At 38.5% G+C, this 15,107-nt stretch overlaps 1 protein-coding gene across 2 annotated transcripts in view; it reads right to left on the bottom strand.

Moving 5' to 3' along the window:
* SLC25A21 (solute carrier family 25 member 21) overlaps positions 1 to 15,107 on the bottom strand; it is a 939,705-nt gene that overhangs the window by 517,940 nt on the left and 406,658 nt on the right. For both annotated transcript variants that reach the window (XM_053697732.1, XM_053697731.1), the window contains exon 3: positions 10,106 to 10,154. In XM_053697732.1, coding sequence (XP_053553707.1) covers positions 10,106 to 10,154 — 49 coding nt within the window. The remainder of the gene's footprint in view (positions 1 to 10,105; positions 10,155 to 15,107) is intronic.

Here is a 15,107-nt window from a genome sequence, read left to right as displayed (position 1 = left end):
GGAAGGGTACTCTAAAATGGCATTCAGAAAAAATAACTGATGAGCACGTATCACCCGGGCCAAATTCATATTCTTTGCAAGAAGTAGAGTCTGAATCAGAGACAAAAAAAATCAGAATTCTTACATCCCCAATGGCTGGGGCACTCACCACCTCCAGGGAACCAGACAACAGCAAACCAGGATTTCTCTGTCGCCACATGATCAGGAATGCAGAAACAAAGCCAAAATGTGGCCACGCCTGGTCACAGGGCAAACTGTACAGTCCATGCAAAAGCACCGTAAAGGCCGCGTCACTAGACATAGGCCGTTATGTTCCAAAATAGCCATGAGCCGAAGCAACACTATACAGTAGCAGACAGATCACATAACAAACATGATTATACACCCCCCTGTTTAATAACCCCCCTCAGGAGATATTAACCCTTGTTTCCGAGATACAAAAAGGAGCCTCACTGAGACCCTATGTTAAAGTTATTCCCAAAAAGTTTGTAGCCCCTCTCGGATAAACAGTTGTAATTACAATACATCCATGATGAAAGTAAAATGAAACAATCTTAACGGAATCTACGCCGTGGAACAGGAACATGGCTCTTCAAGTGTGACAGATAGTAGCGTCGCTTCTGCCATAGACTTGAAAGAAAAAAGCAGGCAGCGAAACTTGTCAACGCTGATTGCTTGTGGAGCTGTTAATATGAGTCGGGATGGTTTCGCAGAAAGACTCTCCCTGCATCTCCAGGCTCTAACTTTCACCCATGCTCTCACTGAGAGGCTGACAGGACTACTTAAAACTCCAGTCCCATGCCGAAGAGTACTACCCTCCATAAGAGACTATCGAAAGGGATAGAGTTCATCCGAGAGGTGGGTCTTTCGGTGGGCAGGCCTAGAGTGAGCAGGGCGAGTTCAGTGCTATGTACTGCTCCCCTAGGATATGGACTAGTTGCTGCCCAAGTGGAGGAGCCCTTGACAGGATTCGTGTCTGGGCTATTATACCACTGGAGAAGGGGAAAGAAAAAAAAAAAAAAAAAAAGAGAACTCTCCCTCACCAAAGTCAAACACACGCAGGTAAAGCGTGGAAGTGGATGCTCCAGACTATAGACAAAAGCTATAATGCATGCTGAATATTTAGAACTGCTGGAAGAAAAGTGCCTACCTACAGACTCTTGGTTTGCCTGGTTACGAGATTAGGATGTAAGTCACTTGCGGAGACAACAACAGGTGACAGATTCCCTCCCTGTGGGGGAGGTGCCCCTTAGCTGGGAGACGCAGCACAAGTAGGAGTTAGGCCGAAAGGGGAAAATGCACCTGAGGTGAGACAAAACAGGAGACACAAAGACCGGAACCGGGTGAGAGGTGTCTGCTATATCCCCGTGGGAATCCGAGTGGAGCCGATCTGTAAAAACTACAAACGATACCTATGCTAAAGAGGCTGCGACAACGGAGCTGTGGAAGAGTTACATACCGGCGAGAGGTGAAGATTCCCCATCGGCATAGTAAGACAATACAGCCGAGAAAGGAAATTGTAGCTGTGGAGAGACAAATCAGCAGACATATGACGAGCCATTAAAAGACCATTAATGACCGGAACCGGGTCAGATGTGTCAGTCATATATTCTTGTGGGACTTTGAATGGAGTTGACCTGTGGAAATCATAAAACGAAATTTGTGATGAAGAGGCAACGGAGCTGTGAAGGAGGAGTCATATTGGTGAGAAGTGAAGACAATTCAAGGTACCCATAGCATAATATCGGTCAAATATAAAAGAAGGCGGAAAAGAAAGGAAAAAGAAAAATACTGAAAAAGGATAAGACAGAGGGGGTCTCTGAAAGCAAGGGAAGACAACCTTGTACAGTACACTCATTGAGGTCCATTTATCAAGCTCCTTATGGAGCTTGAAGGGCCGTGTTTCTGGAGAGTATTCAGACTCGCCAGAAAAAGCAGTTATGAAGACCGCTGCTCCATAACCCTGTCCGCCTGCTCTGATGAGGCAGACAGGAATCGCCACAATTCATCCCGATCGAGTACGATCGGGTTGATTGACACCTCCCTCGCCACTTCTTTTTAATATGGCTTTGGAGCCGCTTGCTATAAAATTGCGTGCTATTTTCCCAGGTCTAAATATCAATGGTGAGGCAATACATCTAGCATTATATGCAGATGACATGTTGCTATTTGTTGAAAATCCAGCTTTGCATATTTCTGAAATTTTACAATTCATATTGGACTTTGGGTGTCTATCAGGCTACAGAATTAATACGGCCAAATCAGAGATCTTATGGCTGCATAAAACTAACAACAACACTTTTAAATATCCTTTTAAAGAAGTTACCTCCTCATTTACCTACCTGGGTATTTGTATATTAGATTAGGATTATTTGATATTCTAACTAAATATTGCAAGAAAATGCCTGGAATTAACCTCACTTCTGGAACATTGGCTTTGATAAAAATGTTTGTCCTTCCCAAACTTCTGTATCCTCTACTTATGCTTCCCTGTCTTATTATTAAACAATATTTAAACCTTTTAAATAAAGCAATAGCGATGTTTCTTTGGAAGGAAAAGAAACCCACAAATTGCTCTTAGGAAATTATATGCATGTTATACAAGGGGAGGTTTAGGATTACCCAATTTTAAAATATATAACTGGGTTGCACTTCCACGAATAGTCATAGATTGGCAATTAAATACATATCACTTCTGCGAAAAGACTCTGGAAGAAGCAACTCTGGGAGAATGGAAACTTTAATCTCTCTGCCTTTTATTTCTCTTAAGGACATCTCAAAACAGGTACTTTCGCATATACTCTATGGGGATTCTCTTCGAGCTTGGCACTTAATTCATAAATTTACAAAACCTTTTGTTATGTCTCCTAGAACCATCCCTTTTTTAAATAATATCTATTTCCCAGCGGGTAAGGATTCAAGAGTGTTTTGGATATGGGAAACTAAAGGGTTAAAGACAATAGGGGACATGGTGGACCCCTTAAATAAAAAGATACACTCATTTCATACACTACAAAGCAGATTTGATATTCCAAACACTCAGTTCTTTGCTATTTTACAAGCACAACACTATGTCTCTAGCCTGATAGAAAAAGATGTTCAGTTCTGGGAGGCACCGTTTTTTGACCTACCTCAAAATACTTTTTTAGCCAGCTCTTTCTCTCTATCAAGAATATATCAAACTTTGAATTATAAGGTAGAATTGGTAGTTATGGATGAAATAGTGGATAGATGGGGTGTAGATATTGTGGATGACCTAGGGCCTGCCTGGATTACGGACAGTCTGAACATGGTGAGGAAAGCAACTCTTTCTATGACTCTTAGAGAATCACAGATAAGGATGCTGCATCGTGATTATATAACACCGCGTAGACTATCAAAATGGAATCCAAGCTGCATAAATGCCTGCATAAAATTCAGCAGGGAAATGCAAATTTTATACATCATCTCTTAACCTGTCCAAAGATAAGTTGTTTCTGGGAAAAAATCAGGTACTGGATTAAGCAGTGTTTTAAAATCGATCTTGGATTAGAGATCCCACAGATCTGTTTCCTACGATGGGATATGAGTGAATGTTGAAATTCAATCTCTTTTGACAAAAGATTATATTACAAGCTTGCAAATGTATTCTGGACCTATGGACGGTTAGGGCTGCTCCCATCATCCCACAATTAAAGAATAGATTAATAAAACAGTTATTTATTGAACAGTATGATGTTAAATTAGCTATTATAAATAGACTAGAGGGTATCTTAAAAAGTGGAAACCTTATGTAGAAATTTTAGAGACCTCAGTACAAAAACAAATTCTAAAAACCATTTGGTCAAACTGAATTAATATTAGTATCTAGACTGAGAGGAGAATGGAGATGTTTAGAAGATCTTTAGCAATGGTGGTGGGATCACATTCACGAAGGTGATGTGATGGGGTTAAGGTATGTATTTGGTGTTGCGTTTCTTGGTTTCTCACCCCCCGGTCTTAAGAGACAACGCTGATTGATAGCTGGTCTCACACCCAATGTGAAAAGATAAGCAATATATGTTGGAGAAGTATTTTATGAAGCTTGAAGATAAAGTAACTCCCCTTTCTCAACGTGATAAGACAAGCTAATAGTATTAGCTAGAATCAGTAACAGTACATTATTTTTCAAGATAAGATGATCTTGTTGTTGTTTTTCTTCATTAACCTCACAGTTTAAGAGTACATGGATATGTTATATATTTTCGTTGTTTGGTAAAGATTGTACCTCTCTTAGTTAGAATCTGAAGAAATAGCATATTATGTCACTTATCAAGATAAGATGATAAAGAAAAGAAAAAAAGACTATCGAAAACTTCTGACATTTCTCTGCCAACCTCCTGGGACGAATGCAAAGAATGACTGGGGGATGAGGGAAGTGGGGGAGGTATTTAAGCCTTTGTCTTTGCCTCCTCCTTGTGACCAGGTTCTGAATTCCCAAAAGTAATGAATGCAGCTGTCGACTCTTTCCATTTATAAAGAAAAAAGGACCCTGAAGTAGAAGGTCCTTACTCATAGGAAGTCTCCATGGTGGTAGAGATGACATTTCCACCAAGTCTGCATACCAGATCCTGCGAGGCCATGCAGGAGCTATTAGAATTACCAACGCCCTCTCCAGCTTGATAGGAGCAATGACTTGCGGAAGGAGAGCAAACGGAGGAAATAGGTATGCCAACCTGAAGCTCCAAGGAGCTGCCAGAGCATCTATCAGGAAGGCCTGAAGATCCCTTGACCTCGAACCGTACTTTGGAAGCTTGGCGTTCTGACGAGACGCCATCAGATCCAATTCTGGTATCCCCCATTTGATGGTTAAATTGTAAAACACCTACGGTTGGAGTTCCCTCTGCCTGGGATGAAAATCTGCGTCCCAGTTGTCCACTCCCAGAATGTGTATGGCAGATAGACAGCAATTGTGAGCTTCCGCCCATAGAATAATCTGAGCCACCTCCTTCATGGCTAAGGAACTATGTGTCCCCCCCTGGTGGTTGATGTAAGCAACTGAGGTTATGTTGTCTGACTGGAACCTGATAAATTGGGCTAAAGCCATTTGAGGCCAAGCCATCAAGGCATGGAAAATCGCTCTCAATTCCAAAATGTTTATGGGGAGAGCAGATTCATCCTGAGACCAAAGTTCTTGGGCTTTAAATGAGTCCCAGACTGATCCCCAGCCCACCAGGCTGGCGTCCATGGTCACAATCGCCCATGAGGGTCTCCAAAAGCATGTCCCCTGAGACAGATGTCCTGGAGACAGCCACCACGGAAGAGAGTCTCTTGTCTTCTGATCTAGAACTATCTTCTAAAACAGATCTGCATAATCCCTGTTCCATTGACTGAGTATGCATAACTGCAGAGCTCTCAGATGGAATTGGGCAAAAGGAACTATGTCCATGGAGGCCACCATCAGACCAATTACCTCTATACATTCGGCCACTGATGGCTGTACAGCAGACTGTAGAGATAGGCAAGAGGAAAGAATCTTTGCTTTTCTTACTCCAGTTAGGAATAGCTTCATTGAAAGGGAATCTATCATTGTTCCTAGAAAGACCACCTTTGTGGCCAGAACAAGGGAACTCTTTCCCAAATTCACCTTCCATCCGTGAGCGTGAAGAAAAGACAAGATCTTTGTGTGAGATTTTGCCAGTTGAAAAAATGGCGTCTGTACCAGAATGTTGTCCAGATAAGGTGCCACAGCAATTCCCAGAGATCGAATTACTGCCAAAAGAGCCCCCAGGACCTTTGAGAAAATGTGGCCACAAACTGAAAGTGTCTGTCCAAAAAGGCAAATCTCAGAAATTTGTGATAATCCCTGTGAATGGGAACATGAAGGTATGCATCCTTCAGGTCTATGATCGCCATGAACTGACCCTCTTGTACTAAAGGAAGAATGGAATGGATAGTCTCCATTTTGAAGGACGGCACTCTGAGAAACTTGTTTAGACACTTCAGATCTAGAATAGTTCAATCCTTTTTGGGAACCACGAACAGATTGGAATAGAACCCTAGACCCTGCTCTTCTACTGGAACTGGAATTATCACCCCCATGAGAGAAAGGTCCTGTACACATTTCAAGAACACCTCTCTTTTTATTTGGTCTGCAGATAATTTTGAGAGGTGAAACCTGCCTCTGATAGGAACGGTCCTGAATTCTAATTTGTAACCCTGGGATACTATGTCCACGGCCCACGGATCTGGAACATCCCGTATCCAAGCATGAGAAAACAGAGAGTCTGCCACCTACTTGATCCAATCCTGTATCTTCCTCTTCAAACTTGAGAAAGAGCAACTTGGCTAGCCTGGACTGGATCAAAAACCTTACTATCTGATTCTCTAATTTTCCTCTTGCATCTCCCCTAAAGCAAAGGAATGGCAGCTAACACCTCAGATACCGCCGAGGATACCTGGGCTGCAATTTCTGCATGCAAATATACTCCTCCAGGAGATTGCAAGGAACCGCAGGGCACTGAATGTGTTAAGGCTTGGGACACTTGAGGAGAAAGTTGCGGCATTGCCTGAGCAGCATCAACCTGAGAGAGTGGTGGCTCAGTAGCAAAAAGTCTATCTTTGTATATTAAAATTCTCTTAATACAATCAGAAGAAAAAGGCAATTCGGGTTAACTTGGTAATCTAAAGCTTGCAATCAGCAGGAGTCACAGACTCTTGATCCATCTTGCAATAAACAGAAAAAAACAAAACAAAAAATATATATTTTAATACTGTCCCTTTAAGAGAATTCGTTCCCAACAGAAAAACGGCAGCTAAAATAACTTTCAATAGAACCTTAAATCTTGCCCAACATCTTAGAGCTAAGCCATACCTTGACAAATAAATGAGGCTTAGGGTATCTTTATTTTAACACAGGTTACTCTACACCTCAGTGTGTCACTGAGGTGCCTACCTGCCCCCTCTGCAATCCGTAATCGTATCTGCTGAAAACCCGTAGTTTGCAGTGATTTTCCAACAGCTCTGATATAATACTTCTTAACCCACTAGAGAAGCTTGTTGCAGTACGCTCACTTCCGCTATCAGTTAAGTCGCTCTAATGAGAAGCACACGCTGAGCTGGAAGATTTTGCCGCCCCAGATAGACCCGCCTGCCTCAGAATTACAGAGGCGCTCCGGCGGTCATAATACACTGTTTACAATATGACCGTGACATGTCTTAGGAATTAGTATCTAAACTGAGACATGTTCAGTCCTAAACAAAATCGTATTGAATCCTACTGAGCCACTAATAAAGCACTCTCAACCCCAGTGCCTGCTCACTGCCCAAATATTCCTGAAAGCATAATGCAGGAATTACAGTCCAAATAACGTGCAGTTACCTGATGTAGTGCCAAACTTCTCTTTTCCTTCTTATTAAACAAACAAAATGGCACTTACCTGCATCTCTGGCTGTCCGGCAGGAGGACAGCTCACCCGGTATGAGAGGAAGCCACTCCTCACAGAGACCTGTGAACACAAGAGAGGACAGAGTAAACCTACTCTGGCTTTCTATGTAAGGGCAGCAACCTGTTAGGAAAGCGCAGTGAGGCCCACCCTACAAGTTCCTAACTGCTTGAAAGCTACCACAGCCCTACTGAAGAGACTAACGTGAAATACAGCTAGACCCATATTTGTCAGGAAAGATCAGAGCAAGCCTGCTCTGGCTTTAAAATAATAAATTATTGATTGTAGAAAAATCATCAGACATCTAACTTCACCTCCTTCTTGCATTGAAGGCAAAGAGAATGACTGGAGATTGTGGGAAGGGGAGCGTTACTTAAAGGGACACTCAAGTCAAAATTAAACTTTCATTATTCAGATAGAGCATGCAATTTTAAACAACTTTCCAATTTACTTTCATTAAGAAAATGTACAATGTCTTTTTATATTTAAACTTTTTGAGTCACCAGCTCCTACTGAGAATGTGCAAAAATTCACAGAATAAGCATGTATGCATTTGTGATTGGCTGATGGCTATCACACGGTACGTGTATGCATTTGTGATTGGCTGATGGCTGTCACATGGTACAGGGGGAGTGGAAATAGACATAACTTTTAAAATTGTCAGAAAAAAAATCTACTACTCATTTGAAGTTGAGACAAGGTGCTAATGCATTGTCTTGTTATCATGCATTTGTTGATTATGCAAATCTGTGTTGACTGGTCCTTTAACAGCTTTGCTGTAGGTGCTCTTTGCCTCCTCCTGCTGGCCAGGAGTGATATTCCCAACAGGAATTGAGGACTCCGTGGACTCTTAGGGAAGAAATATATATATATGTGTGTGTGTGTGTGTGTTCATGTATTAAAGGGACATAAAATAAGTTGGGATAGAGACAAAATAATATATGAACTTTAATTACTTTACCTGCAAATTTAAACTGCAGTGCCTCGCCATTAACCCTTTCTTTTTAGTTTCTGAATTGTAAAGCTTTACCTCCTCCCACACAATTCCTTTTATGGCTGTATCTATGTTTATTGTTTTTTTTGGTAGAATGCAAAAGTGAATAGAGATTATCTGCTGGAGTATGCCTAGAAGCTGTTGAAATACAATGCATGTGCCTAAACACTGATAAGAAGAAGGGTGGAGTTAGCTGCTCCAGGCAGCTTAGCTATGTAATTCATTTTGCTTATTTTTGAAAATTAATTTTAAAATACTTGCCAGCAATTTTTAAACATTTTTTTAATGCAAACTATTTTAAATTAATTAGCCCTTTTAGGATATGGACAGATCTCACCCTGTTTTATGGCATTTTAAGATGAAAAAGTACATATAAAATGGCACAATATAATGGTTGCACGGATTACATCACTTCCCTTCATGAATCGCAAATTAGAAGCAAAGACTCTGTTGGACTAAAAAGAGAGAGGACATAGAAACGAAGAGACGTCACAGGTGAGTCAACCATCTACAACTACTCGGTTATGTATAGACACACACTTTCTGTTAGCTTTAGCATCAACATAAACTTTCACATAACTTATTCATACAAAAATATGTTAACACGTTTAAAAGCATATTTAAGTCACACTTTTCCAATACAATACACATACCTTTTAAAAGCTGGTCTAAGACCCAAGCGCTCAAGCAATAACTCCTTTTAAACCCCTATTTCTGAGCACCCCTCCTCTCTTCACCCTCACACAGATCATCTACCTTCTTTTTTTGTTTGTTTGAAAAGAAGAGGTACATCAAACCAGAAACCCACCCTAAAATAGAATAGCAGAGCACACTCCACTAGCTGAATATGCAGAGGCTTGCGAGTGCACACTGATGTTCAATATAAGAGCGGGCGGTACAGCTTCTGATTTGATGGGAGTCATAGACTTCTGGACTGGGGCAGATCATTAACTTTCTACATGTATGTGCAACGGAAGATTTAAAAAAGTGAAACTTTGGTGCCCCTTTAAAATAGCGCTCTTTCATAAGCATGATCATTTTGTAATGCATATTTTACAGACATAGAGCTAAAAAGGTCTTGTTAAAAAGATGAACCAGATTAAGCGTGTTAATTCATCCTTAGAAAGGAAAAGAACTGTGACAGCCATCAGATTCAAAAATTGTCCCAATCAAGGTCCAAAAAACACAGCCAACACTATAACTGACTCAAAACAGAAAAAATACAGTCAAATGCAATTAGAGACATTACAGGTACATAATAAAAAGAAATCAAAATGCTTCAGGCTGGTGCAGGGCAACAGCTCATTCTATGCTTTTCTAAATATGCAGAAGCAGAACTGAATTCTGCAAGAAGAGGAGTTGTGTATACAAGAGTAAAGGTCATACGACTTCTCAGTTATTTTTACTCTACAATGTCATAAAGTTATTTCACAACCAACAGTATGAGGCAAATATTACTAATTATTATCAAAACTACAAAGTATACCCTTCAGATTTAAACCCACGGTTGCAAAATATGTAAGCACAAAAAATGGTCAGTAGTTCTCACACTTGAACAGTGTGCTGATAAATCATATAAGCAGCAGCTGTCACAAGTAAAGGACATGGCTGCAAATGACTGGTAGATGGAGGGCACTAAGCAGCTTTAGGAGCTCATAGGTTGGGATTATGACCAAAATAAATATAACATGTTCCAGCATTGACCTACCGAGTCTTCACCACATCCAGAGGGTGCATCAGGCAAATTTCTACAAGACCTGTCAGAGAGAAAACAGAGAAAGGTGTTTATGGGTCTGTTACGCTGCAGTAGAACAAGTGCAGATTGTGTCATTAAATAGTACAACAGACCGTCGCTGTGAAGAATTTTATCTTTGATAAAGCATCACAATATGCTCAGTAAAGCCTCATAAGATGCTATCCAGACTATGCTTATATCATATAAAAAACATCGTTACTATCATGATCTATTCTATACTCAAAAATCCAACTTAAAAGGAATTCATTAAAGGGCTAATAAATATAAAACAAAATAATAAGATTTAAAACCTTGGGGAACAAACCGCTCTATTTACTAATGTTTTTTTTATACAAAATGAAGATATCTTTGCTTATTTATTTGACGAGACTCATTTAAATGTCAAGGAAACACTGTACAGCAAATATTTTGTATTTACAAGTCAAAGCTGGTTATTGTTGTAGGAAATATCAACCTAAAAATAACAATAAAAATAAAATAAAAAAATCAGACTGTATCAGCATTTAGATAAAAAGATACTTATGCTGTATTATAACGTAGCTTTTGTTAGACCCATTTATTGTGCAATTGTGATAAACATAAACAGCACATAAGACATGGCTATAATCTTACAATGCCCAATCCTTTATTGTCACATACTTAATAATATCAGGGTACGGATTACCGCTTGAGTTCAACAACGGACACGTTTCCTGTCTGAACATCAGTTATCAAATGGTCACACGTTAGTATTTATCTGCAATATTTATATATTTAGTTATAGCACTGTCATATTATTAGTCAACTTTTACCTTTGATTAGTAAATTCAATCATTTTAATTCATGTTTATTGCTCTGAGGTCTTGGTAAAGAAACTACCCTTGTAACAATAGACTGGAAACTTGAGTTTCTAACCAATACCACTGAGGTTGACCGAGTCTGACATTTGCTGGGTTATTTCGGAATCAAACACATTATATTAAAAAAAAACATGGAAGATTAGGAAATGTTAATGAACTGGGGACACAAATGTATCCATCAAGTCAAGGTAAAAGGACCTGTTAGCAGAACACACAACAGAATAAAAGGTTTCATTTGGACAAGAGAATTGTCACAAACAAATAAAAATAAAAAATCAAGCAGAGAATTGGAGAACAAACTTTCTTCAATAGAACAGCAAACAGAATAGTTTTTAAAACCATGCCCTGCCCACATATAAGAACGGTAATGCCCCACAATCCAAATAACAAGCACTACAGCTGCAGCAAAGTATTACCTCATTCACATAGGTAGAAACAGAAGTTAAGAACACAGGAAATAGAGGCATCATGAAGAACTAAATACTCCATTTAAGTGTTTCTATCTGCTCCAATAAATATCAAGGCAGAACTATCTACTTAGAACCTGAGTACAATCTTAGAATGAGAGAAATAAAAGCAGGATATGGAACAGAAGATAAAATTAAACCACTTGTCTAAAGGAAGGTAGACATTGAATCTAGAATTGAAGTGGCTTTGCAGATGGGAAGCATCCAGACTTAAAATTGTGCCTCTCTAAGTGAACAAGAAATTAATGTCCTATAAGAAAATACATGTTGTGTATTTTTCAACCGTGTTAACTGTTTGTGTTTTGGAAACATCTGGTTCTCAAATAAGTATGATAATACAAGCTTTTTTTTATTATATGCTCCAATGGCTTTTTTGTATCCCTTTAAATAGTATTAATATTAGGATAAAAATTCAGGTCACCAGTTATGTCTTGTATCCTACACAGGTCACAGAACCACCACTAACATTGTGACTGAACAAGGGAAGGCAACACATCTTGCGAGTTAAACAGTACAAATATGCTAATTTGTTTTATCAATAGTAAAACTGCACCCACAATTTTCTGTATTTGGAGGAGCCAATTCTGGGCTTTATTCTGCAGACAACAAGGTTAGCCAAGGTCATTATGTTACTATAAAGCACATTGATTTGCAGTTGTTATCAGCTAAAGCAAATTAGGGAGAATATGTAGCAGGGTTAGCTTTCAGAAGTCAGAAGGGTGGATTTTAAGTACTGAGAATTAGCAAATCTTCAAACTTCAGAGCTAAATCACATGGAAAGGGGGCACAATAAATAAAGTATATTGTAAAATTGTTTTATTACATTTTTAACTAAATATTTGAAATAAAATGCAGTTTACTGTCCCTTTAACATCAGGAAGCTATATTTTACAAGTTATCCAACACAAATCTTTCACACTGTGTGTATATAATGTTTAGTAATTGCAGTATAATAACAGTAAGTCATGATAATGCACCTCACAAAAAGAAACAAATACAGCAACAGGTAGATATATAGCAGATTTTATTCCACTGAAAATAATGACGTTTGATGGTGTCTTACCAGATTTCATCAGTTATTTAAGCATATGTGGTTTATAAACATCTCCTAGAAATCTCGCACAGATTGAAAGGGGTCAGGAAGTCATAATTAAACTTTCATGATCCAGAAAGAGTGTGCAACAAAACAAATAAATCCAATGTACTTGAGTTATCAAATGTACTTAAAAAGGTACAAAAAAGCTTTAATAATCATTACAATGTTATTTATACAGTACATAGTTATCTCAGCTCCAGAGCAATGCACTACAGGAAGATAGCTGAACACATCGGGTGAGCCAATGATGAGAGACATATGCATTTAGTCACCAATCACCAGCTAGCTACTAGCAATGCATTGCTGCTGAGGATATGTACATATGCTTTTAAACAAACAATACCAAGAGAATAAAGAAAATTTGACAATAGAGGTGAATTTAAAAGTATATTAAAACTACAGTATTAGGAAGAAGAAAAACAAGGTACTGCAAACTCTGGTTCCAAAGTGGTTATTTTAATGAACAGTTAGGTGAGATACACAGTCACAGTGTGCAGGGTTGGATCTGACGCGTTTCCCGCATGCTCACATGCGCTTCATCAGAGATCTAATGATGTTCACCTGCTGGCAGGTTAAATACTAATGTTAGCCAATAGTGTATGAGCAGAGCCTAATAGAAATTGTGTGAATGTAACCTGGTGTGGTAATTGTTTGGTGCAGCAAAAGAAAAATATTAAGTGTTAAACTCTCAAAGGAAAACAGTGTTACTAAACAATAGTCATGTAGGCTGTGCATGTGATCAAAGCAATATAATAACGATGGATATAATAAGAGTGATTTTGTATTTATTTGTGATAGTAGCTTATTGCTAAAAACTAAGTGCTGGGGTTTGACTTTCTATAGGGGTTGTGTTATACATGAGAATGTAAGCACAACATGGTCTAACTATCACCTTTGGTGATAGTATGAAATATGTTCTAGGAATTTCTTAGGAATTTTTCAGGAATTTAATAGGGATTTAGGTTAGTCCCAGAACTCACTGATATACAAGAAATGGAAGTTGGGCTTGAAAGATAAAAAATAAAATAAAAAAAACTACATGCTTTATCTTAATCATGAAACTTTAATTTAGACTTTACTGTCCCTTTAATTCTCTTGGTATTCTTTTTTAGTTCCGTTTCATGAGAGCACACTGATCACTATATGATAGCAACACGGTATGCAACAGTGTTATACATATACTGCACAAGTCACATGCATGCTCCTGAGTCTACCACTGTGTGCACCCTTGGAAAGGAGCTACGTTTCAAAGAAAGAGCCAAAGAGAAGTAAAGGGAAATGAAACCCTAAAATTGTCTTTTCTGATTTGGACAGAGAATACCATTTTTAAACAACTTTCCACTTTACTTCAATTATCAAATTTGCTTTGTTCCCATGATATTTTGTGTTGCAGAGATACCTAGGTAGGCATCTGTAGCTCTACATGTCAGGAAATAGTGCTGCTGTCTAGTGCTCTTGCAAATGGATAACATTATTGCAAAACTGCTGCCATATAGTGCTCTAAAAATGGGCCGGCTCCTAAGCATAAGTCCCTTCTTTTCAACAAAAGATACAAATAGAACAAAGATAAAGTGATAATTAAAGTAAATTAAAAAAGATGTTAAAAATTGCCTGCTCTATCTGAATCATGAAAAAAAATGGGTTTCATATCCCTTTAATACATTTGGTGATAGAACTAAATTATTTTTTTTTTTCTTCTTCAATTATACATCCTTTAAAAATGGAAGTGTAATTTTGACTTCCATATCCCTTTAAAAAAAGCAGCGTTAGAAACATAGAAACTGATAGGAGAATAAACAACCTGTTTAAAAGTCTAGATTAAAGGGACAGTGAACCCCTTGTAATTACCAGACATTTATGTTGTATTGCTAAAAAATAACATATCAGCCAAATCTTAACATTTTTCTGTAATCATTTTTCAATAGCCAACTCCCCCCACCACAAATCTGGGCTTTAGTCTGCAGAAAACAAGGCAAACCACAGTCATAAAATTAGTATATAATGCATTTATTTGCAGTTGTTATCAGTTAAAGCTAGTTAGGTATTCATATGTAGCAGAGTTAGCCTTGATAAGTCAGCAGGTGCATTTCAAGTTCTGAGTATTATAAATTATTTATTTTTCAGAGCTAAATTACACAAAAATGAGGCAAAATAAATAATAAATGACTGTTGTCCAGTCTTTAAGGCCATTATAGTGAAAAAAATGAGATGCTCTCATTCACTGGTTCGTGTGACTAGCACTACTAATTGGATCAGCGTCAGTTTCTACTTGGGACCACCAGTTCTTTGCAGCACTCAAGCAATACTTTATCTATGTGTTTAACCCCTTTGCAGGGATTAACTATATAGATTTGCAGAGTCAATAATGATAAAATGACATGTTCTGACAAACGGGAACAAGTATATTCAGAGTGCTCATATTTATACATTCCAGTGCTTTAGCTTTTATAACTTCTGGTAGAGTGTTGCTTGAATGAATAATTTCCTCTATGAAGAAGCACTCCTGCCTTGTCCTGTCACTTTGCTTGTATACATGACCTCTTGTTACTGAA

This window comes from Bombina bombina, chromosome 1 (genome assembly GCF_027579735.1).
Source record: "Bombina bombina isolate aBomBom1 chromosome 1, aBomBom1.pri, whole genome shotgun sequence".
Classification (NCBI taxonomy): domain Eukaryota; kingdom Metazoa; phylum Chordata; class Amphibia; order Anura; family Bombinatoridae; genus Bombina; species Bombina bombina.
The sequence above is the reverse complement of the archived record's forward strand: the minus strand, read 5'-3'. Positions and strand labels throughout refer to the sequence as shown.